We start from the raw sequence: 20,019 nt of genomic DNA, 5'->3' as shown, positions 1-20,019 counted from the left end.
AAATTCACAAATAAGGTAAGGTAACTTATTATTATTTAATATGAGCAACGATTCGGGCGGTCCAGAAGGACCGCCCGCTTTGGAATCTAAACAAACAACGGATATGGAAACAACAGTGGAAAGGACGTATGATTTAAGTAATCAATTTTCTGCTAGAGATGTAGGGCCTTATTGTGTCTTTTTGGAAAGTACAAATAAAAACATAGGCAAGCTTTTTCCGGTTAGAATAGGTTTTTATCTTCAGCAGGTAGATGAATTTAAAAGGGACATTCTTGATATAAAACCGGTTGGTTTAAAACATGTCGAAAGTTATTTTTAAAACCTTTAATATTGCAAATTCGCTAATTAATCATAAAATTATTACTTCTAATGAACTAATTGCATATATTCCTAAATTTTTCAACCATAAAAAAGGCATAATTAGAGAGGTTAATAGCTTTTTTACGGAAGATTTTATTTTAAAGACGATAGAATCTAATAGTCCAGTCACAGAGGTTAAACGTTTAACACGGAAAGTAGTTGATAATAATACAAATAAAATCGAATATGTAAAGAGACAGCTTGTTGTTTTAACTTTTGCAGGTAATAAAATCCCTGATTGTGTCAAAATTAACATGGTAAATTTTCCTGTCGAGCCGTATATACACCCAGTAGTACAGTGTCTAAAGTGCTTGCGCTTTGGCCACGTTCAGTCGCAGTGCAGGGGTAAACCGCGTTGTAATCAATGCTCTAAAGATCATTCAAAGATTTAAGTTGTGATAGAGATGAGGTATTCTGTGTTCACTGTCAAAACAGTGGGCATCCTTCGATTTCTAGAGAGTGTCCTGTGTATAAAAAGCAGTTTGAGATTAAAAAAATAATGGCCTTCGAAAATATATCTTTCAAAGAAGCTGAACTTATTTATCTTAATCCTTCGTACGCTAAAATAGCTACCAACAATAGATTCGCCATATTTAATAACTTAGAAAATTTCCCTGAACTTCCCACTTCTACAAACAATGAATCCAGTTATTTATTATCTAATCCTAAAACTAATCGAACCAGTTCATATGCACAAGATTCCACACAGAGTAAGAGACGACGAAAATACAGTTCTCCAGTTTCTCCAACTTTGACTCCTACCATTTTGCCGGTGCCAAAGCAAAGAATAGATCGTCCTCACACTTCAATTCTACCAAACCCTTACCGTGACGAATTTATGACATTCAAAGAGAAAATAATTAGCCAAATATCTACTTTCGTCATAGACACAATAAAAAATCCAAAATCGGTAAATGATAATAATATTATTAGTTTTATTAATTCAATATTTGATAAAGTGAGCAATAGTGAAGATGTAATATTAGAAAATAGCAATTATAATATAACGCAAAATGACAGAACAAATCAATAAAAACATAGTTCGAATCCTACAATGGAATTGTAGATCTCTTTTGTCGAATCAAGCGAGTTTATTACAATTTTTAAATACGACGTACTGTGATATCTTAGTCTTATCAGAAATATGGCTAAAACCGGGTTACGATTTCCGTCTAAAAGGCTATAACTCTATACAAAAATTGAGGAATGATGGTTATGGAGGTGTTGGCATTTACATCACTAAACAATTTAACTTTAGAAAAATACCTATTAATTACAACTTTAATTCTCGTATAGAAGTATGCGCAGTTCATATTCCTAAATTAGAAGTAAATATTGTATCAATTTATAAACCGCCAGACATAAAAGTAAGCAAAGAGGATTGGTCTAATCTGTTTGAACAATTTGCTGTCTCTACCATTTTCTGTGGTGATTTCAATGCTCACCACAGCTCATGGGATCCAATTCTAGATGATAAGAATGGGAAAATTTTAGTAGAAGCCATGGACAATTTTGATTTAGTAACTCTAAATGATGGTACGCCTACCCGAATGTCACCTAACGGTCGTAAATCTGCAGTAGACTTAACAATCATATATCCTTATCTAGCTGATAAAATATCATGGGAAGTAACATTGGATACTCTGGGTTCAGATCATTTCCCAATTACTATTGAAATTCAGACAAATTATTCGTCAACTCTAATTAATCCCACGACTAAGTGGAATGATTTACGGGCAAATTGGCAACTCTTTCAGAATAATATAGAAGCAAATTTTGCTAAAGCCTCACTAAATAATTTTAAAAACAATACGGAAAAAATAGCATTCCTTTTTAATTCAATTGCATCGGCAGCTTCCGGTTCCATGCCAGAAAAAAAAACCATTTACACCACGTACCAATCTGCCTTATTGGTGGGATGAGGAATGTAAAAATATGATATCGAAGCGCAAAGAATATTTACAAAAATACAAAAAACTGTCCAATTTTGAAAATTACATAGCTTATCAAAATATAGCTGCTAGAACTAAACAACTCTACACAAAAACGCAAGAATAGTTTCATATCATACGTAAATCAACTGAATAAAAGTACACCAATTAAAAAAATATGGGATGTGGTAAGATCTATTAGCAATAAATCCTTTTCCAAAAAAACGCTTCCTCTGTCTGAAGACTTAATAAGTAAAATATTAGATAATTTAGCTCCGGCATCTGTTTCTAATTTTCTTTCGGAAAATAAAGATAAAAAACCTTTATATTATGAAAAGTCTGATTACGTGTCGAAATCTTTTAATATTTCTGAGCTTGATTTAGCACTTAAAACTTCTCGCAGTACGGCTCCCGGATTAGATGGTTTCACTTACAAAATTTTATGTAGTCTTCCACAGGTAGTAAAGCTATACTTACTAAATATATTTAATGATTGGTGGATGAAGCAAGACTATTCAGATCAAATTAAAGATATTATCATATGTCTCATTCCTAAACCACAAAAAGACTTAAGTTTACCCTCATCTTACCGTCCAATTTCTTTAATGTCATGCTTTACAAAAACGTTTGAACGATTGATCAAACTTAGGTTAGAACATTTTGTTGAAAGTAACGCTTTATTACCGAGTGCGCAATATGGATTTCGGAGGGGTCATGCAACTATAGACGCTGTAACAAATTTAGTGACGGATATTCAAATTTGTTTTTCAAAAAATGAATACTTGCTCTGCTTATTTATTGATTTAAAAGGAGCATATGATGTGGTAGATTTGAATATTTTGTTGAAGAAAATGATTCAAATGGGTATTAATGCCAAAGTATCAACCAATATCTTGTATATGTTCAAGGATAGAAAAATATATGTTCGAGACCACAATAACATATTACATGGACCACGCGTTATATACAATGGTCTGCCTCAAGGATCTATTCTAAGTCCTTTACTTTTTAATATATATACAGCTGATTTGCATGATCTGTTGGATGACAATATTAAAATAATACAGTACGCGGACGATATTTGTCTATATGTCACCCATAAGACGTATGATCTCTGTTTGCAAAAAATGAACCATGCTGTGAGTTGTTTAAAGAGGTGGCTTTCCTATTCTGGTTTTAGTATATCGTCTGATAAATCCGTCCAACTGTGCTTTACTAGGCACCGATTACGGACACTAGATTTTATTACTATCGATGATTATACTATACCTTCAGTTACTAGTTATAAGTATTTAGGCATTGTCCTGGATAGTAAATTGCTATGGACCAATCATATTAGCTATATTAAGCAAAGATGTGAGAAAGGTCTAAATTTACTCAAAGTTATATGCAGAAAAAGTTGGGGAGCTCACCCTAATACGTCTCTCATGTTCTATAGAGCTTACATAAGATCGATTGTGGATTATGGGTGTACACTATACGGATCAGCTTCTACCAGTAACTTAAACATTTCGGATCGCATCCAAGCTAAAGCACTTAAGTTATGCTTGGGCGCGATGTTGTCATCACGAAATCATGCAATTCTTGCTGAAGCACAAGAACCTCCTTTATATCTTCGTAGACAGTATTTAGCTGCAAAACATATGGTTAAATATAGGTCATGTAATATGTATTTGTCTAATAAACTTAACTTGATTAATATTGAAAATCTCACCAATCGTTACTGGTCAAAAAAACGTTCCCCTCCTTTGGCTGATGCTTGTATTGATACCTACCCCTATGAAAAGTGGATTCATAACCACAGTAAATACCCATTAATGTTGTTCTGAAGCTATTTTCTTGTGGCATTTTTACAATTTTAACTATTTAGAATGGGAAATAAGTAATAGTACAGCAAGAGTTCTAGATATTTCCCCGTGTTAAATCCCATAAGAAATCGCTAAGGTTCATTCTGGTCATTTTTGTCTCGTTTTGCGACTGCGCAGGCGCGAAGGCTCGTAGGATCGTCTCGGGTGGCGGCTTGCAGGAAAGGGGAGGGGTAACGAATATGGGGTATGCGCAAAGACATGGCATCGCATACGCTGTTATTTGTGTCTTCTTTTCGAATCTAAATTTATAACACCACGCCCGTTTTTATGAATATTTCTAGGCAGCATATGTCTCTCATATATTTAATAAGGTAATGTTTTGCCATACTTCATTATATTTGTATTTGTTAAAGCGTGATGAGGAAGGATTAGTTTGTGTGAAATAAAGACATCTGCATGTCTTAATAATAACCGCCAAGGTTTTTAATATCTAAAAAATAACTTATCCATCTGGCAGTCTAATCAGCATCCGGGCATGCCAGATGAGGGGAGCAACGACCAACTGTGGGAATGAACATTCGGTCTAAAAATTGCATTAAATCATTAACATATTTAAAGCATAGGCCTCTTCTTTCCATCTCTCGCAAAGTATAATATACAGGGTATAGTCAGAAAGTCAAACCAATTTTTCTTTCCGTCTGTCACAGAGTATAATATACAGGGTGTAGTCAGAAAGTCAAAAGAATTTTTCTTTCCGTCTGTCACAGAGTATAATATACAGGGTTTAGTCAGAAAGTCAAACCAATTTAATATATACCATTCTTACGGCCAAACCATCAAATATCCACCGTCTTCTACGATTGAATACTACTATACATGAATCTCCAGCCAATCACACACCTGTTCCTTACAAAGAACATATACCATTCTTGCAGTATTGCCAAACCAACACACATCCACAGTCTTCTCTGATTCCCTGGATCGCCCTCCAATCATACACCTGTTCCTTACAAAGAACATATACCATTCTTAAGACCAAACCAACAAACATCCTCCGTCTTCTCTGATTCCCTAGATCTCCTTCCAATCATACACCTGTTCCTAGAGACATATAACATTCTTAAGATCAAACCAACAAACATAGACAATATAATATTCTCTGATTGGATCTACATGGATCTCCCTCCAATCATACACTTGCTATTTACAAAGAGTGTAAGTTGCATACTTTATTTTATCTACGGCAAGTCCGGTAATATTATGTTTTGTAGGTAGGTAACTCAGGTAAAAAAAAAATGGGAATATATGTTTTATTAGAAAAATCGTTCAACAATATAGCATAGCACAAACAATTGTTGGATATATAGATATGATGCATATGTGGTCATAGAAAAGACATTTAACATAGTGAAAATAAGCAGTAGTATTAAAATAAAAAAACATTGTACTGTATTTTACCTATGCCCATAAAGTAATTTAGGTTACATAGACTGAAAAAAGGTTAGCAAGGACAGTCAAGCAGTAAGTAATGGTTAAATATAATATGTAAACGTTAATAAAATAATGTTAGCATCTAAGCGATGGAATGTGAGTAAAGCGATGAATAAAAATAATGTAAGCATGAAATAAATGAAAGGTAGTCATTTCGGTCGAACATAAATTTGTTGAAAAAACAAAAATATATTCTTAACAGCAGCCACCAACGTGAAGGTACGACTACATAGACCGCCATGTTAGTAGGGAAGATGGTTAGTAGGAATGAAATATTTTACATTATATGATAATATATTTAATAACGGCAATATACTTAACTTACTTACTAAGGTCACTCTATTACTTGGTTTAGTAGACATCTTTTTATTGATCTGTTGGACATCTTTTATCTATTCTTATTAATGTTAAAACACCGATACTTTGGTATCAATTCATTCGTTACTAAGTTCTATAGTATTCAAAAATGAATTATTAGGGGAAAATAACTCTAGGTTATCTAATCTTAAAACTAGGGATTTTCCAACTCCTGTTTTGTGACAGGCTATCGACGACTTAAAACTAAATCAGGGAAAGAAGACCATTAAGTTATCGATTGTCTTAACTTGGAGGCTACACGAGCAACGGTTCCAGAGTTAACTAGAACGGCTCATTAATTTGCCAGTGGTCCATATCAGATATCTTTTTAGTGGTCATAACTAAACATCTTTTTACATGGGTTAATCTTAATAATTATTCTTCATTTAGAGATAATATATACAAAACTACGATCTACTAGAATCATCATATGCAAATACGATGAGTGCGGGAAAGGTTGAGGAATGTAGTAAAAAGGGCCTGTTCCAGATATCATTATGTTAGCTGTAATAAATAAAGTTTTAAAAAATTACAATATTCAATCATCTAAATAATCTTAGTGACGTAAAAACGATTAGTGATAGGATGATAATAGGAATATAATAAAAAATTGTTTAATTCTGATGTACTTATCAATATCGCAGTTGTAATAAATAAAGTTTAAGACTATATTCAGTCAGCATCCATCTTAAAGTCAATTGAATCATCAATGATAAATGTTATAATAAGTTTATTAAAACCTTTGTGTTAAATCTAATCAACATCCATCTCAAGAGTATCAATTAAATAGTGCCCAAAGGGAAGCGTATCATAAGATCCCTGAATGTGATGTCTTTTATCATCATTGGAGCTGAGCGCAATCTTGCTTTGAGTTATAGAATAAACTTGGTGTTTATCAGAGCGTATAAGATTTTGCGTGGCAGTCTTTGTTGTGAAGGTATCTAAACATTCTAAGTAGTCCTCAAAAGTAATTTTAGTATTTACTACAGATTTCTTTACCCCCTTCGCCTTCTTTGTAACACCATAATTTCGTATAATATTATCAATTTCATCATCCTCATACTCTTGTTCTTTCAACTTCCCCCTCAGCTTTTCAATGTCATTATCTGTGGTAGCTGCTTTTGTCGTGTATAATTTCGATCGGAGTCCTATGTAATCGGTCATAATGCAGCCATTATTCTCATCTTTCATTATGCCCAATACCTTCTTATTAACCAGAGGGACGTTGTAAATGTTATCTTTAGGATAGTCTGAGGTATCAAAATATTTATAGCAATCATGTATCGTTGCTTCATACGGGTCTTTTTCCCGTATCTCCACGATCACACTATCGGTATCGGTATAGCAGGTCGAAAAGTTTTCTCCGAACCTGCTAGCTAAGTAGCCATATTGGAAATCATATATGGTTGTTTTCGCCAAATCTAAAATACTCATTCCAACAAAAATCGGTTTAACTAACCATATTTCCGCTCTATGCATCTCAACAGCAATCAAATTTTCATTAAAGATAGTGGCGTTTTTAAACAGGGGGCTACTTATTCTAGCTTCAGCTCCATAACGACCCTCCCACTCTGTCAGCAATTTAATATCAACGCGCCTGCGCACACACTCTAAAGTCTTACCGAACACTGCATTGTTCATAAGCTTAAAGAGATTCTTTTCAAACTCATTTTTTGCTGCCTTCCGGAGATTTGTATTCAAGTCGATGTATGACTTTAACCAAGGAGACTGCTTAAATTTCAGGACTCGATGAATCTTTTTTAGTATTAATCCATGAGCTAGCGCTTGCTTCAAGGCCCTGTAATGAATTACATATCTTTCTTTATCATGAAGGGTAGCCATTAATTTGGTCAGCTCTCGCGGACGTTTAGGAGGTTTCATAGTTTTCGGGTTCAAGGATTGGGGACAAAATGGGATGTCTTTATGACGATCATGGAGATGTTGAGGGTACTCCAGGTCGACCTCGAGAATGCACCCTTCAGAAGAATCGTCCGGAATACTAAGAACGTCGATGTCAGTATCAGTCCACTCAAAACCTCCAAATGGAAGATATTGCGACATTGCCCACCCATATTGATTATTGACATCGAAATACATCAGATAAGAGTCGGGCTTAGATGGGTCGTAAGATACCATATACTTGTTATTAGCATGAACACGACGTTTCGAGCAAACTTGACTCAAACCGCCACGAATGCCACGCTCCACAAACAAATGCATATCTGGATCAGTTAAAAGTTCAAGTTCCTGTTTTGTATACTTAAGCATTGCATCCCACGTGAATCCAGGTAGAGTAAAGTAATGAGCGGGGTCAAGATTATATGTTTCGAGACAACTGGAGCGGAACCGCTCAAAAACATCGGCAAGAAGAAGAATATCTGTTTTCATGTAGAGATCGACGTAATCTCCGAGAGAAGAACAAGAGAATGAGGACCAGACTTGGAGGGCGCGATGATAATGGCGGCGAGGACAAGGTTTATCCTCAAGTTTATTATAAAAAGACTCGATAGGCGGCAGACATGTTTCAATAAAACGATCGAAAGAATCAATATAATCATAAGGCATGATTCCTTTCACAGTAAGAAGATTGAACTGCTCCTCGGGAAGGAAAACATATTGAGAGCGGAGATTAGGATATTCGGTCAAATAAGAAGAGAGCTTATCGAGAGAAGACGCCATAAATCGAAAACTATCGATGAAACGAAATTTAATTCGAGCATCATTAATGTGTTTAGTGAAAGATATATATTTTTCCTTAGTAATAGGAAGAAGATCTACTGGGCCTTTGATGTGAGTAGCAATATCAGTAACAATGAAGTGGGCATCATATCCGCTGAGGTTATGAAATATCACAGGGATAGTGTGAGCATCTTTGTAATTAATGTTACACCCTTCATGAGCTGCAAATCTATAATTATTTTCTGGGATCAGGTGATTATGATCGCGAATTTTCTTATTATTATAAATTAAGACAGATGATATTGTGGGAACTCATTTCTTGGTTTTTCTTATGCAAATTGGCAGCTGTCGTAAAGCGGACATTAAGACATAATTAAAAAAGATACCACACACTGTGAGAAACACAGTTGGTATTTTTTGCGAAGAATATAACTATGCAGAAACCGTCGTGTGAAATGAGGACATCTGCTTGTAATCTGCCGATCTAAGCACCGAGGTTTTAATATCTAAAAATAACTTAAGCATCTGGCAGTCTACTCAACATCCGGGCATGCCAGATGAGGGAGCAACGGCCAACAGTGGTAGTGAAGATTCGGTATAAAAATAGCATTAAATCATTAACATATTTAAAGCAAAGGCCTCTTCTTCTCGTCTGGCGAAAAGTGTAATATACAGTGGGTAGTCAGAAAGTCAAACCAATTCTTCTCTCCGTCTATCGCAAAGTATAATATACAGGGGGTAGTCTGAAAGTCAAACCAATTTTTCTTCTTTACATGTGTCGCAAAGTATAATATACAGGGTATAGTCAAAAAGTCAAACCAATTCTTCTTTCCGTCTGTAACAAAGTATAATATACATGGTGTAGGTAGAAAGTCAAACCAAGAACCAGGAAATAAATTACAAATATAAGAGCACACGAGTTATGAAACAACCATCTTACAAGCAAAAACGACACAGCATATAATGAAATCAGTAAAATAGCGAAAAGGCAAGACGTCATAATCAGGGTAAAACCTCCATATATATTTGTGAATGGAAGAAACAACACAAGATATAAAATTAAAGTGTTGGAAACATCATACAAAAGTAATATGTATACGTGTGTTCAATATTTCTATAAACCTTGTTATTTAATCTAATCATGAATTAAAATTTCTAGTGTAAATCTTAAGATCCAGTTTGAGATAGGATTTCAATGTTCCTTTTTATTTTTTCAAATAATTTAAGATACCGCTTATTTGGTTATATGTATACCTACAGTTGCAGCATCAATAATATTACTTATTTTGTAATTACCCACCATCCAGATAATTATTGATAAATAAAATATGTATGATTAGCAGCAGAGTCCCAGGTATTTGTCACATTTTCCGTTCATTTTTTGTATTTTCCAGATATTTTTCTGAACTCTCTTATTATCCATTTATTTTTTGAATTTTGCAAGTATTTTTAACATTTTTCGTAATTTTTCGGGTATTTTTCATATTTTCCAGATATTTTTCTTAACTCTCTTATTATCCCTCTATTTTTTGAATTTTGCAAGTATTTTTAACATTTTTCGTAATTTTTCGGGTATTTTTCATATTTTCCAGATATTTTTCTGAACTCTCTTATTATCCATCTATTTTTTGAATTTTGCAAGTATTTTTAACATTTTTAGTAATTTTTCGGGTATTTTTCATATTTTCCGAGGTATTTTTTAACATTTTGCCATCCACTTAAAAAAAAAAACGACAACAACGAAAATCTTCTATGTTAACCATTTTCAGTTGTACTGTTACAAATACACCACATTATTCTTAAAGATTTTGCAAGGTCGGCTGAATGTCTCCGGACCTGCGTATAATTTGTCTCCTTTTCATTACTGAGAAACTGCAACGAATTTGTCTATTTGGCGAAAAATATCTAATTGACACAATTTTATAGGAAAACTTTACCGTTGTACCGTTTTATTCACTGTTTTCATTTGTTGAGTAACATATTTAAATTATTTTTATTTTAAGTAGTTTCATAGTCTTCTCTAATTATCATTCTTTATAGCTTATTTATCCTCCGCAAGACTTCCGCATTTGTTATATGGCTCATGTAGTATATCGTCGTCATCAGGCCCAAACTTCGTATGTAAACTTTTTGACGAAATCTACTTTTGTGGTATGACCATTCATCTAGTCGACTTTTATTGTAAGACCTCGTAATAAAATTATCGGTAGATATGAGGTTTGGATTGTCATTATATTTCTTTCGATCTGTACAATGTCAGGTTACTCGTTTTTATACAAACTTTCTACTATATACCTAATAATTCTAGTAACTATATAACTAGTAATTTGAAAATATTAAACATACATACTTAAATAAAATGAGTAGTGTAATTATGTCCTAGCAAACCGGATGCAGGTGTTCACTGCCAGATGTTCCACCTCATTTTGCTAGTACAATATCATATATTCCCTCACCCTATTTTTAGACCGGATGTCGAGACTGCCAGATGGCCAGGTCGTTGACCCTGCTCATTTCTGCTCATTTTGAAATATTGAACACACGTATACATATTACTTTTGTATGATGTTTCCAACACTTTAATTTTATATCTTGTGTTGTTTCTTCCATTCACAAATATATATGGAGGTTTTACCCTGATTATGACGTCTTGCCTTTTCGCTATTTTACTGATTTCATTATATGCTGTGTCGTTTTTGCTTGTAAGATGGTTGTTTCGTAACTCGTGTGCTCTTATATTTGTAATTTATTTCCTGGTTCTTGGTTTGACTTTCTACCTACACCATGTATATTATACTTTGTTACAGACGGAAAGAAGAATTGGTTTGACTTTTTGACTATACCCTGTATATTATACTTTGCGACACATGTAAAGAAGAAAAATTGGTTTGACTTTCAGACTACCCCCTGTATATTATACTTTGCGATAGACGGAGAGAAGAATTGGTTTGACTTTCTGACTACCCACTGTATATTACACTTTTCGCCAGACGAGAAGAAGAGGCCTTTGCTTTAAATATGTTAATGATTTAATGCTATTTTTATACCGAATCTTCACTACCACTGTTGGCCGTTGCTCCCTCATCTGGCATGCCCGGATGTTGAGTAGACTGCCAGATGCTTAAGTTATTTTTAGATATTAAAACCTCGGTGCTTAGATCGGCAGATTACAAGCAGATGTCCTCATTTCACACGACGGTTTCTGCATAGTTATATTCTTCGCAAAAAATACCAACTGTGTTTCTCACAGTGTGTGGTATCTTTTTTAATTATGTCTTAATGTCCGCTTTACGACAGCTGCCAATTTGCATGAGAAAAACCAAGAAATGAGTTCCCACAATATCATCTGTCTTAATTTATCACAATTGCCAGATGCTCCTCATTTCGCACGAAGAAAATATATATCAAACAGGATGCAGACTAGACTAGCCGGTGTTCGGTCTAAAAATAGCTATCGATCAACATCGTCAAAAATGATATGGTGGGGTTAATATTCTCGTATCTTTATCCTATTTAAGGCAAATTAGTGGAGCTCCTCATTAGTTTATCGTGAATTATAATACGTGTAGTAAGTGTAATAAATCGTTTTCGCGCTCGGATAAGCTGTCGCGACGTAGGAACACATGTAAATACGGAAATGTAAATAGTGATAATAAGCTTAATGGTGATTATTATATTCCCGAAAAAGATTAAGACCGCTTAAATTGGAAGTGATATATGGATGTGTTTTAAAATTGACGCATGCGTTTAAATCAGAATCGCATCTTATCGTTTTAGTAGTGATAAAAACTGGATTATAATTGATTTTTAAAACATGTTAAACCCAAAGTTTTGAACATTTTGAGTGAATATCTACATCAGCATAATACGATTAAGGTAAATTTTGAAATAATTGCTATTTATCTAAAACCTGACACCAATCTATCAGATATCAAGTCCATGAACACATGCAATAAATTATAACTATCAGCACTGAACTGGATGAAGTATTTGATGATTTCAATAAATATGTTAAATACAGCACTTTTACATTGATTCTTATGAGAAAACACGCACAAATCTACTCATTTCAGGGGCCTTTTGAGCATAACGTATCACCGTTCAGTTTTCCGTCCGACCGAAGTTTAATAAATACTTGACGTATCTTGTATTTTCTCATTATGTTTCAGATCTTCCTTCAGTGCTTTGGTAAATCATTTACGTGTGCTCCGGTGTGTGGTAAATTTTGAAAATTTTGATTTTTTTTTTTAATTTCTGAATTTTTTGATAATTTTTGACCTTTTCATAATTTTTGCTTTAAATAGGCAATTTTAGAAAATTTTATTGATAATTTAATATTAAATTTTTTAGTTTTAATTTAACATGTTGGCTAAACTTATTCTGAATATTTCATCCATCTTGGGGTTAATATCTGACAATTATAATGATAAAAAGTTAAGAAAAGGGTTGGTAGAGTGTAAAAAAGCGATTAAAATGATTCATAATAGAATGAGGTTTGCAAAGACGATTGGCGAAAAGCAACACCTCGAAGCCCAGATGCGACTGGTGAAAACGTTAAGAAACCAACTAAAAGCCGAACAGAAGAAGGGGGCGGGACTAAAAACTCTACCGGAGACTGCAAAGCGTAGGGTACAATGGGATGACTCTGTATCTACATTTAATTCAAGAATTCAGACTGGAGTCATCTCGAACCTTAAACACAAGGACCCTGGTAGTTTCCTGGTTGATTGCAAAGCTCTGTTCAAGCGACGAATCCAGAATGCCTTAAAAAATAACTCTGCAGTGAAAGTTAACATAGCATTTGGAGGAGAGTTCGAGATTGCTCGAGGCGATATAATGATAAATGAAACCAAGTACTTCACTACTTCAAACTCAGCCATTTATAGAGACACCAATCTTGATGAATGGTTCGAGAAAAAAGTAGTGGAACCCATCAACAGAGACTTGGAAGAATTCCAAGAGAGAGATAGTGGATGGGCACTAAAAGCGGTTGTTAACCTGGGGGTTAATATAAACAAATTTACACCACAGCTTGGCTCCTCATACATTGAACTTCCCCATCTAATAAAAAGAAAGAAAGCATGCATTAATGTTAAGAACGATGATGAGGCGTGCTTTGCATGGGCTGTCATATCGGCATTATATCCATGTCAAACTAATTCTGCTTTAATGTCATCTTACCCCCACTACTCAAATATATTAAAACTTAAAGGTATTCAGTGGCCGATGTCCATTAAACAGATTCCGAATTTTGAAAAGCAGAATAATATATCGATCAACGTATACATTTTGAAAAAGGAGAAGAAGAACTATACGACCCTCCCAACCTTCCTAACAAGAAACAAGAAGGATAAACATGTGAATATGCTTTTGATACAAGATAAATATGACGACCAAGGTCCCATTAGATATCATTACGTTTGGATAAAAAATCTATCTCGCCTCCTTTCCAAGCAGCTTAGCAAAGAAAATGGGACAAAATATTTCTGTGATGGCTGCCTCCATTACTTCCGATCACAAGATAAGTTGAATGTTCATAAGACATGCTGCAAAGGGCGATCAGATGTTATCTGTGATAGGTGTTTACAACTATTTTCATCGTCTACACAGCTAGAAGCTCACATCAACGATTGTGAAATAATAAATGAAACAGCCATTAAAATGCCTGAAGAAAGCCATAAAATGTTAAAATTTAAGAATTTCAGGAATAAACTAAAAGCCCCCTTCGCAGTATACGCAGATCTCGAAAGCGTTCTGGAACATAGTGCGGAAAAGACTACCTATCAAAAACATATACCTGCTGCCGTTGGGTATTACTTTAAATGTTCATATGATGATTCTCTGTCATTTTATAAATCATATCGTGGAAAAGATTGCATGAAATGGTTCGCAGATGAACTAAATCAGCTTGCTGAGGATGTTTCTACGGTGTTTATGTGTCCATTTGATATTAATATGACATTTCAGCAAGAGAGTGATTTTCAAGCAGCCACTCATTGTCATATTTGTGAGCAGCGCTTCTCCCCCGGTGATAAGAAAATTCGCGATCATAATCACCTGATCCCAGAAAATAATTATAGATTTGCAGCTCATGAAGGGTGTAACATTAATTACAAAGATGCTCACACTATCCCTGTGATATTTCATAACCTCAGCGGATATGATGCCCACTTCATTGTTACTGATATTGCTACTCACATCAAAGGCCCAGTAGATCTTCTTCCTATTACTAAGGAAAAATATATATCTTTCACTAAACACATTAATGATGCTCGAATTAAATTTCGTTTCATCGATAGTTTTCGATTTATGGCGTCTTCTCTCGATAAGCTCTCTTCTTATTTGACCGAATATCCTAATCTCCGCTCTCAATATGTTTTCCTTCCCGAGGAGCAGTTCAATCTTCTTACTGTGAAAGGAATCATGCCTTATGATTATATTGATTCTTTCGATCGTTTTATTGAAACATGTCTGCCGCCTATCGAGTCTTTTTATAATAAACTTGAGGATAAACCTTGTCCTCGCCGCCATTATCATCGCGCCCTCCAAGTCTGGTCCTCATTCTCTTGTTCTTCTCTCGGAGATTACGTCGATCTCTACATGAAAACAGATATTCTTCTTCTTGCCGATGTTTTTGAGCGGTTCCGCTCCAGTTGTCTCGAAACATATAATCTTGACCCCGCTCATTACTTTACTCTACCTGGATTCACGTGGGATGCAATGCTTAAGTATACAAAACAGGAACTTGAACTTTTAACTGATCCAGATATGCATTTGTTTGTGGAGCGTGGCATTCGTGGCGGTTTGAGTCAAGTTTGCTCGAAACGTCGTGTTCATGCTAATAACAAGTATATGGTATCTTACGACCCATCTAAGCCCGACTCTTATCTGATGTATTTCGATGTCAATAATCAATATGGGTGGGCAATGTCGCAATATCTTCCATTTGGAGGTTTTGAGTGGACTGATACTGACATCGACGTTCTTAGTATTCCGGACGATTCTTCTGAAGGGTGCATTCTCGAGGTCGACCTGGAGTACCCTCAACATCTCCATGATCGTCATAAAGACATCCCATTTTGTCCCCAATCCTTGAACCCGAAAACTATGAAACCTCCTAAACGTCCGCGAGAGCTGACCAAATTAATGGCTACCCTTCATGATAAAGAAAGATATGTAATTCATTACAGGGCCTTGAAGCAAGCGCTAGCTCATGGATTAATACTAAAAAAGATTCATCGAGTCCTGAAATTTAAGCAGTCTCCTTGGTTAAAGTCATACATCGACTTGAATACAAATCTCCGGAAGGCAGCAAAAAATGAGTTTGAAAAGAATCTCTTTAAGCTTATGAACAATGCAGTGTTCGGTAAGACTTTAGAGTGTGTGCGCAGGCGCGTTGATATTAAATTGCTGACAGAGTGGGAGGGTCGTTATGGAGCTGAAGCTAGAATAAGTAGCCCCCTGTTTAAAAACGCCACTATCTTTAATGAAAATTTGATTGCTGTTGAGATGCATAGAGCGGAAATATGGTTAGTTAAACCGATTTATGTTGGAATGAGTATTTTAGATTTGGCGAAAACAACCATATATGATTTCCAATATGGCTACTTAGCTAGCAGGTTCGGAGAAAACTTTTCGACCTGCTATACCGATACCGATAGTGTGATCGTGGAGATACGGGAAAAAGACCCGTATGAAGCAACGATACATGATTGCTATAAATATTTTGATACCTCAGACTATCCTAAAGATAACATTTACAACGTCCCTCTGGTTAATAAGAAGGTATTGGGCATAATGAAAGATGAGAATAATGGCTGCATTATGACCGATTACATAGGACTCCGATCGAAATTATACACGACAAAAGCAGCTACCACAGATAATGACATTGAAAAGCTGAGGGGGAAGTTGAAAGAACAAGAGTATGAGGATGATGAAATTGATAATATTATACGAAATTATGGTGTTACAAAGAAGGCGAAGGGGGTAAAGAAATCTGTAGTAAATACTAAAATTACTTTTGAGGACTACTTAGAATGTTTAGATACCTTCACAACAAAGACTGCCACGCAAAATCTTATACGCTCTGATAAACACCAAGTTTATTCTATAACTCAAAGCAAGATTGCGCTCAGCTCCAATGATGATAAAAGACATCACATTCAGGGATCTTATGATACGCTTCCCTTTGGGCACTATTTAATTGATACTCTTGAGATGGATGTTGATTAGATTTAACACAAAGGTTTTAATAAACTTATTATAACATTTATCATTGATGATTCAATTGACTTTAAGATGGATGCTGACTGAATATAGTCTTAAACTTTATTTATTACAACTGCGATATTGATAAATAGATCAGAATTAAACAATTTTTTATTATATTCCTATTATCATCCTATCACTAATCGTTTTTACGTCACTAAGATTATTTAGATGATTGAATATTGTAATTTTTTAAAACTTTATTTATTACAGCTAACATAATGATATCTGGAACAGGCCCTTTTTACTACATTCCTCAACCTTTCCCGCACTCATCGTATTTGCATATGATGATTCTAGTAGATCGTAGTTTTGTATATATTATCTCTAAATGAAGAATAATTATTAAGATTAACCCATATAAAAAGATGTTTAGTTATGACCACTAAAAAGATATCTGATATGGACCACTGGCAAATTAATGAGCCGTTCTAGTTAACTCTGGAACCGTTGCTCGTGTAGCCTCCAAGTTAAGACAATCGATAACTTAATGGTCTTCTTTCCCTGATTTAGTTTTAAGTCGTCGATAGCCTGTCACAAAACAGGAGTCGGAAAATCCCTAGTTTTAAGATTAGATAACCTAGAGTTATTTTCCCCTAATAATTCATTTTTGAATACTATAGAACTTAGTAACGAATGAATTGATACCAAAGTATCGGTGTTTTAACATTAATAAGAATAGATAAAAGATGTCCAACAGATCAATAAAAAGATGTCTACTAAACCAAGTAATAGAGTGACCTTAGTAAGTAAGTTAAGTGTATTGCCGTTATTAAATATATTATCATATAATGTAAAATATTTCATTCCTACTAACCATCTTCCCTACTAACATGGCGGTCTATGTAGTCGTACCTTCACGTTGGTGGCTGCTGTTAAGAATATATTTTTGTTTTTTCAACAAATTTATGTTCGACCGAAATGACTACCTTTCATTTATTTCATGCTTACATTATTTTTATTCATCGCTTTACTCACATTCCATCGCTTAGATGCTAACATTATTTTATTAACGTTTACATATTATATTTAACCATTACTTACTGCTTGACTGTCCTTGCTAACCTTTTTTCAGTCTATGTAACCTAAATTACTTTATGGGCATAGGTAAAATACAGTACAATGTTTTTTTATTTTAATACTACTGCTTATTTTCACTATGTTAAATGTCTTTTCTATGACCACATATGCATCATATCTATATATCCAACAATTGTTTGTGCTATGCTATATTGTTGAACGATTTTTCTAATAAAACATATATTCCCATTTTTTTTTTACCTGAGTTACCTACCTACAAAACATAATATTACCCGACTTGCCGTAGATAAAATAAAGTATGCAACTTACACTCTTTGTAAATAGCAAGTGTATGATTGGAGGGAGATCCATGTAGATCCAATCAGAGAATATTATATTGTCTATGTTTGTTGGTTTGATCTTAAGAATGTTATATGTCTCTAGGAACAGGTGTATGATTGGAAGGAGATCTAGGGAATCAGAGAAGACGGAGGATGTTTGTTGGTTTGGTCTTAAGAATGGTATATGTTCTTTGTAAGGAACAGGTGTATGATTGGAGGGCGATCCAGGGAATCAGAGAAGACTGTGGATGTGTGTTGGTTTGGCAATACTGCAAGAATGGTATATGTTCTTTGTAAGGAACAGGTGTGTGATTGGCTGGAGATTCATGTATAGTAGTATTCAATCGTAGAAGACGGTGGATATTTGATGGTTTGGCCGTAAGAATGGTATATATTAAATTGGTTTGACTTTCTGACTAAACCCTGTATATTATACTCTGTGACAGACGGAAAGAAAAATTCTTTTGACTTTCTGACTACACCCTGTATATTATACTCTGTGACAGACGGAAAGAAAAATTGGTTTGACTTTCTGACTATACCCTGTATATTATACTTTGCGAGAGATGGAAAGAAGAGGCCTATGCTTTAAATATGTTAATGATTTAATGCAATTTTTAGACCGAATGTTCATTCCCACAGTTGGTCGTTGCTCCCCTCATCTGGCATGCCCGGATGCTGATTAGACTGCCAGATGGATAAGTTATTTTTTAGATATTAAAAACCTTGGCGGTTATTATTAAGACATGCAGATGTCTTTATTTCACACAAACTAATCCTTCCTCATCACGCTTTAACAAATACAAATATAATGAAGTATGGCAAAACATTACCTTATTAAATATATGAGAGACATATGCTGCCTAGAAATATTCATAAAAACGGGCGTGGTGTTATAAATTTAGATTCGAAAAGAAGACACAAATAACAGCGTATGCGATGCCATGTCTTTGCGCATACCCCATATTCGTTACCCCTCCCCTTTCCTGCAAGCCGCCACCCGAGACGATCCTACGAGCCTTCGCGCCTGCGCAGTCGCAAAACGAGACAAAAATGACCAGAATGAACCTTAGCGATTTCTTATGGGATTTAACACGGGGAAATATCTAGAACTCTTGCTGTACTATTACTGAAATAAGCCACAATATTATTAAAAAATGATTTTTATTAACGTTTCGACGCCCAAATCGGGTGCCGTTGTCAAAATACAAAATACTATTAATATAAACAAAAATGTTGTTTCTTAGTAAAAAAATTCTTCTAATAATTTATTTAATTTGACTCATTTATATCGGCAATTCAGATACATATGATACATTTTAAAGTAGAAGACTTTAAAATGATATTGCCAATATTTATGAGTTGCGTTCCTGGGACGACTTTACTGAAAGATAGTTCATTCGATTACATGAAATCAACCCCAACTCAAGAATATCCGTCACAAAAAAAAAATCATAGCATGTGATCTGTCTTTAAAAAGACAACCACATGCAACGGTGACATTAAAATTCTCGCGTTAGAGATCTCATAGTAAATCACGAGGGAAAACCAGGAAAAACCTCGTGATACTATCCCGACATCGTAAGTATTTGGTCTTTCATTTAATTTACTCTCAAAATTAATACCAAATTCTGACTTTACTATAATTTTGTTTAAATTATAAATAATATCAATAATACATGGGTATATAAGTAATACTAAAATATAAAATATGTACTAACTCGAATATTGACTTACTAATTGTGGTATTTTCTTTCTATT

At 34.5% G+C, this 20,019-nt stretch overlaps 2 protein-coding genes across 2 annotated transcripts; one reads left to right on the top strand and one right to left on the bottom strand.

The window, feature by feature from the left end:
* Positions 1–6,700: 6,700 nt before the first annotated feature.
* Positions 6,701–8,512, bottom strand: LOC126890230 (uncharacterized). The gene has a single exon (XM_050659084.1). It carries the CDS (start codon positions 8,510–8,512, stop codon positions 6,701–6,703), a length of 1,812 nt encoding a protein of 603 aa, XP_050515041.1.
* A 4,587-nt stretch (positions 8,513–13,099) lies between these two features.
* LOC126890229 (uncharacterized) lies at positions 13,100–16,861 on the top strand. Its single transcript, XM_050659083.1, has one exon. The coding sequence runs from the start codon at positions 13,100–13,102 to the stop codon at positions 16,859–16,861; it is 3,762 nt and encodes a 1,253-aa protein (XP_050515040.1).
* Positions 16,862–20,019: the final 3,158 nt, after the last annotated feature.

Source organism: Diabrotica virgifera, chromosome 8, assembly GCF_917563875.1.
Source record: "Diabrotica virgifera virgifera chromosome 8, PGI_DIABVI_V3a".
NCBI lineage: Eukaryota > Metazoa > Arthropoda > Insecta > Coleoptera > Chrysomelidae > Diabrotica > Diabrotica virgifera.
The sequence above is the reverse complement of the archived record's forward strand: the minus strand, read 5'-3'. Positions and strand labels throughout refer to the sequence as shown.

Coding starts and splice junctions, on each gene's coding strand:
- LOC126890230 (XM_050659084.1), bottom strand. CDS start 8,512: ATGCCTTATGATTATATTGATTCTTTCGATCGTTTTATTGAAACATGT.
- LOC126890229 (XM_050659083.1), top strand. CDS start 13,100: ATGATTCATAATAGAATGAGGTTTGCAAAGACGATTGGCGAAAAGCAA.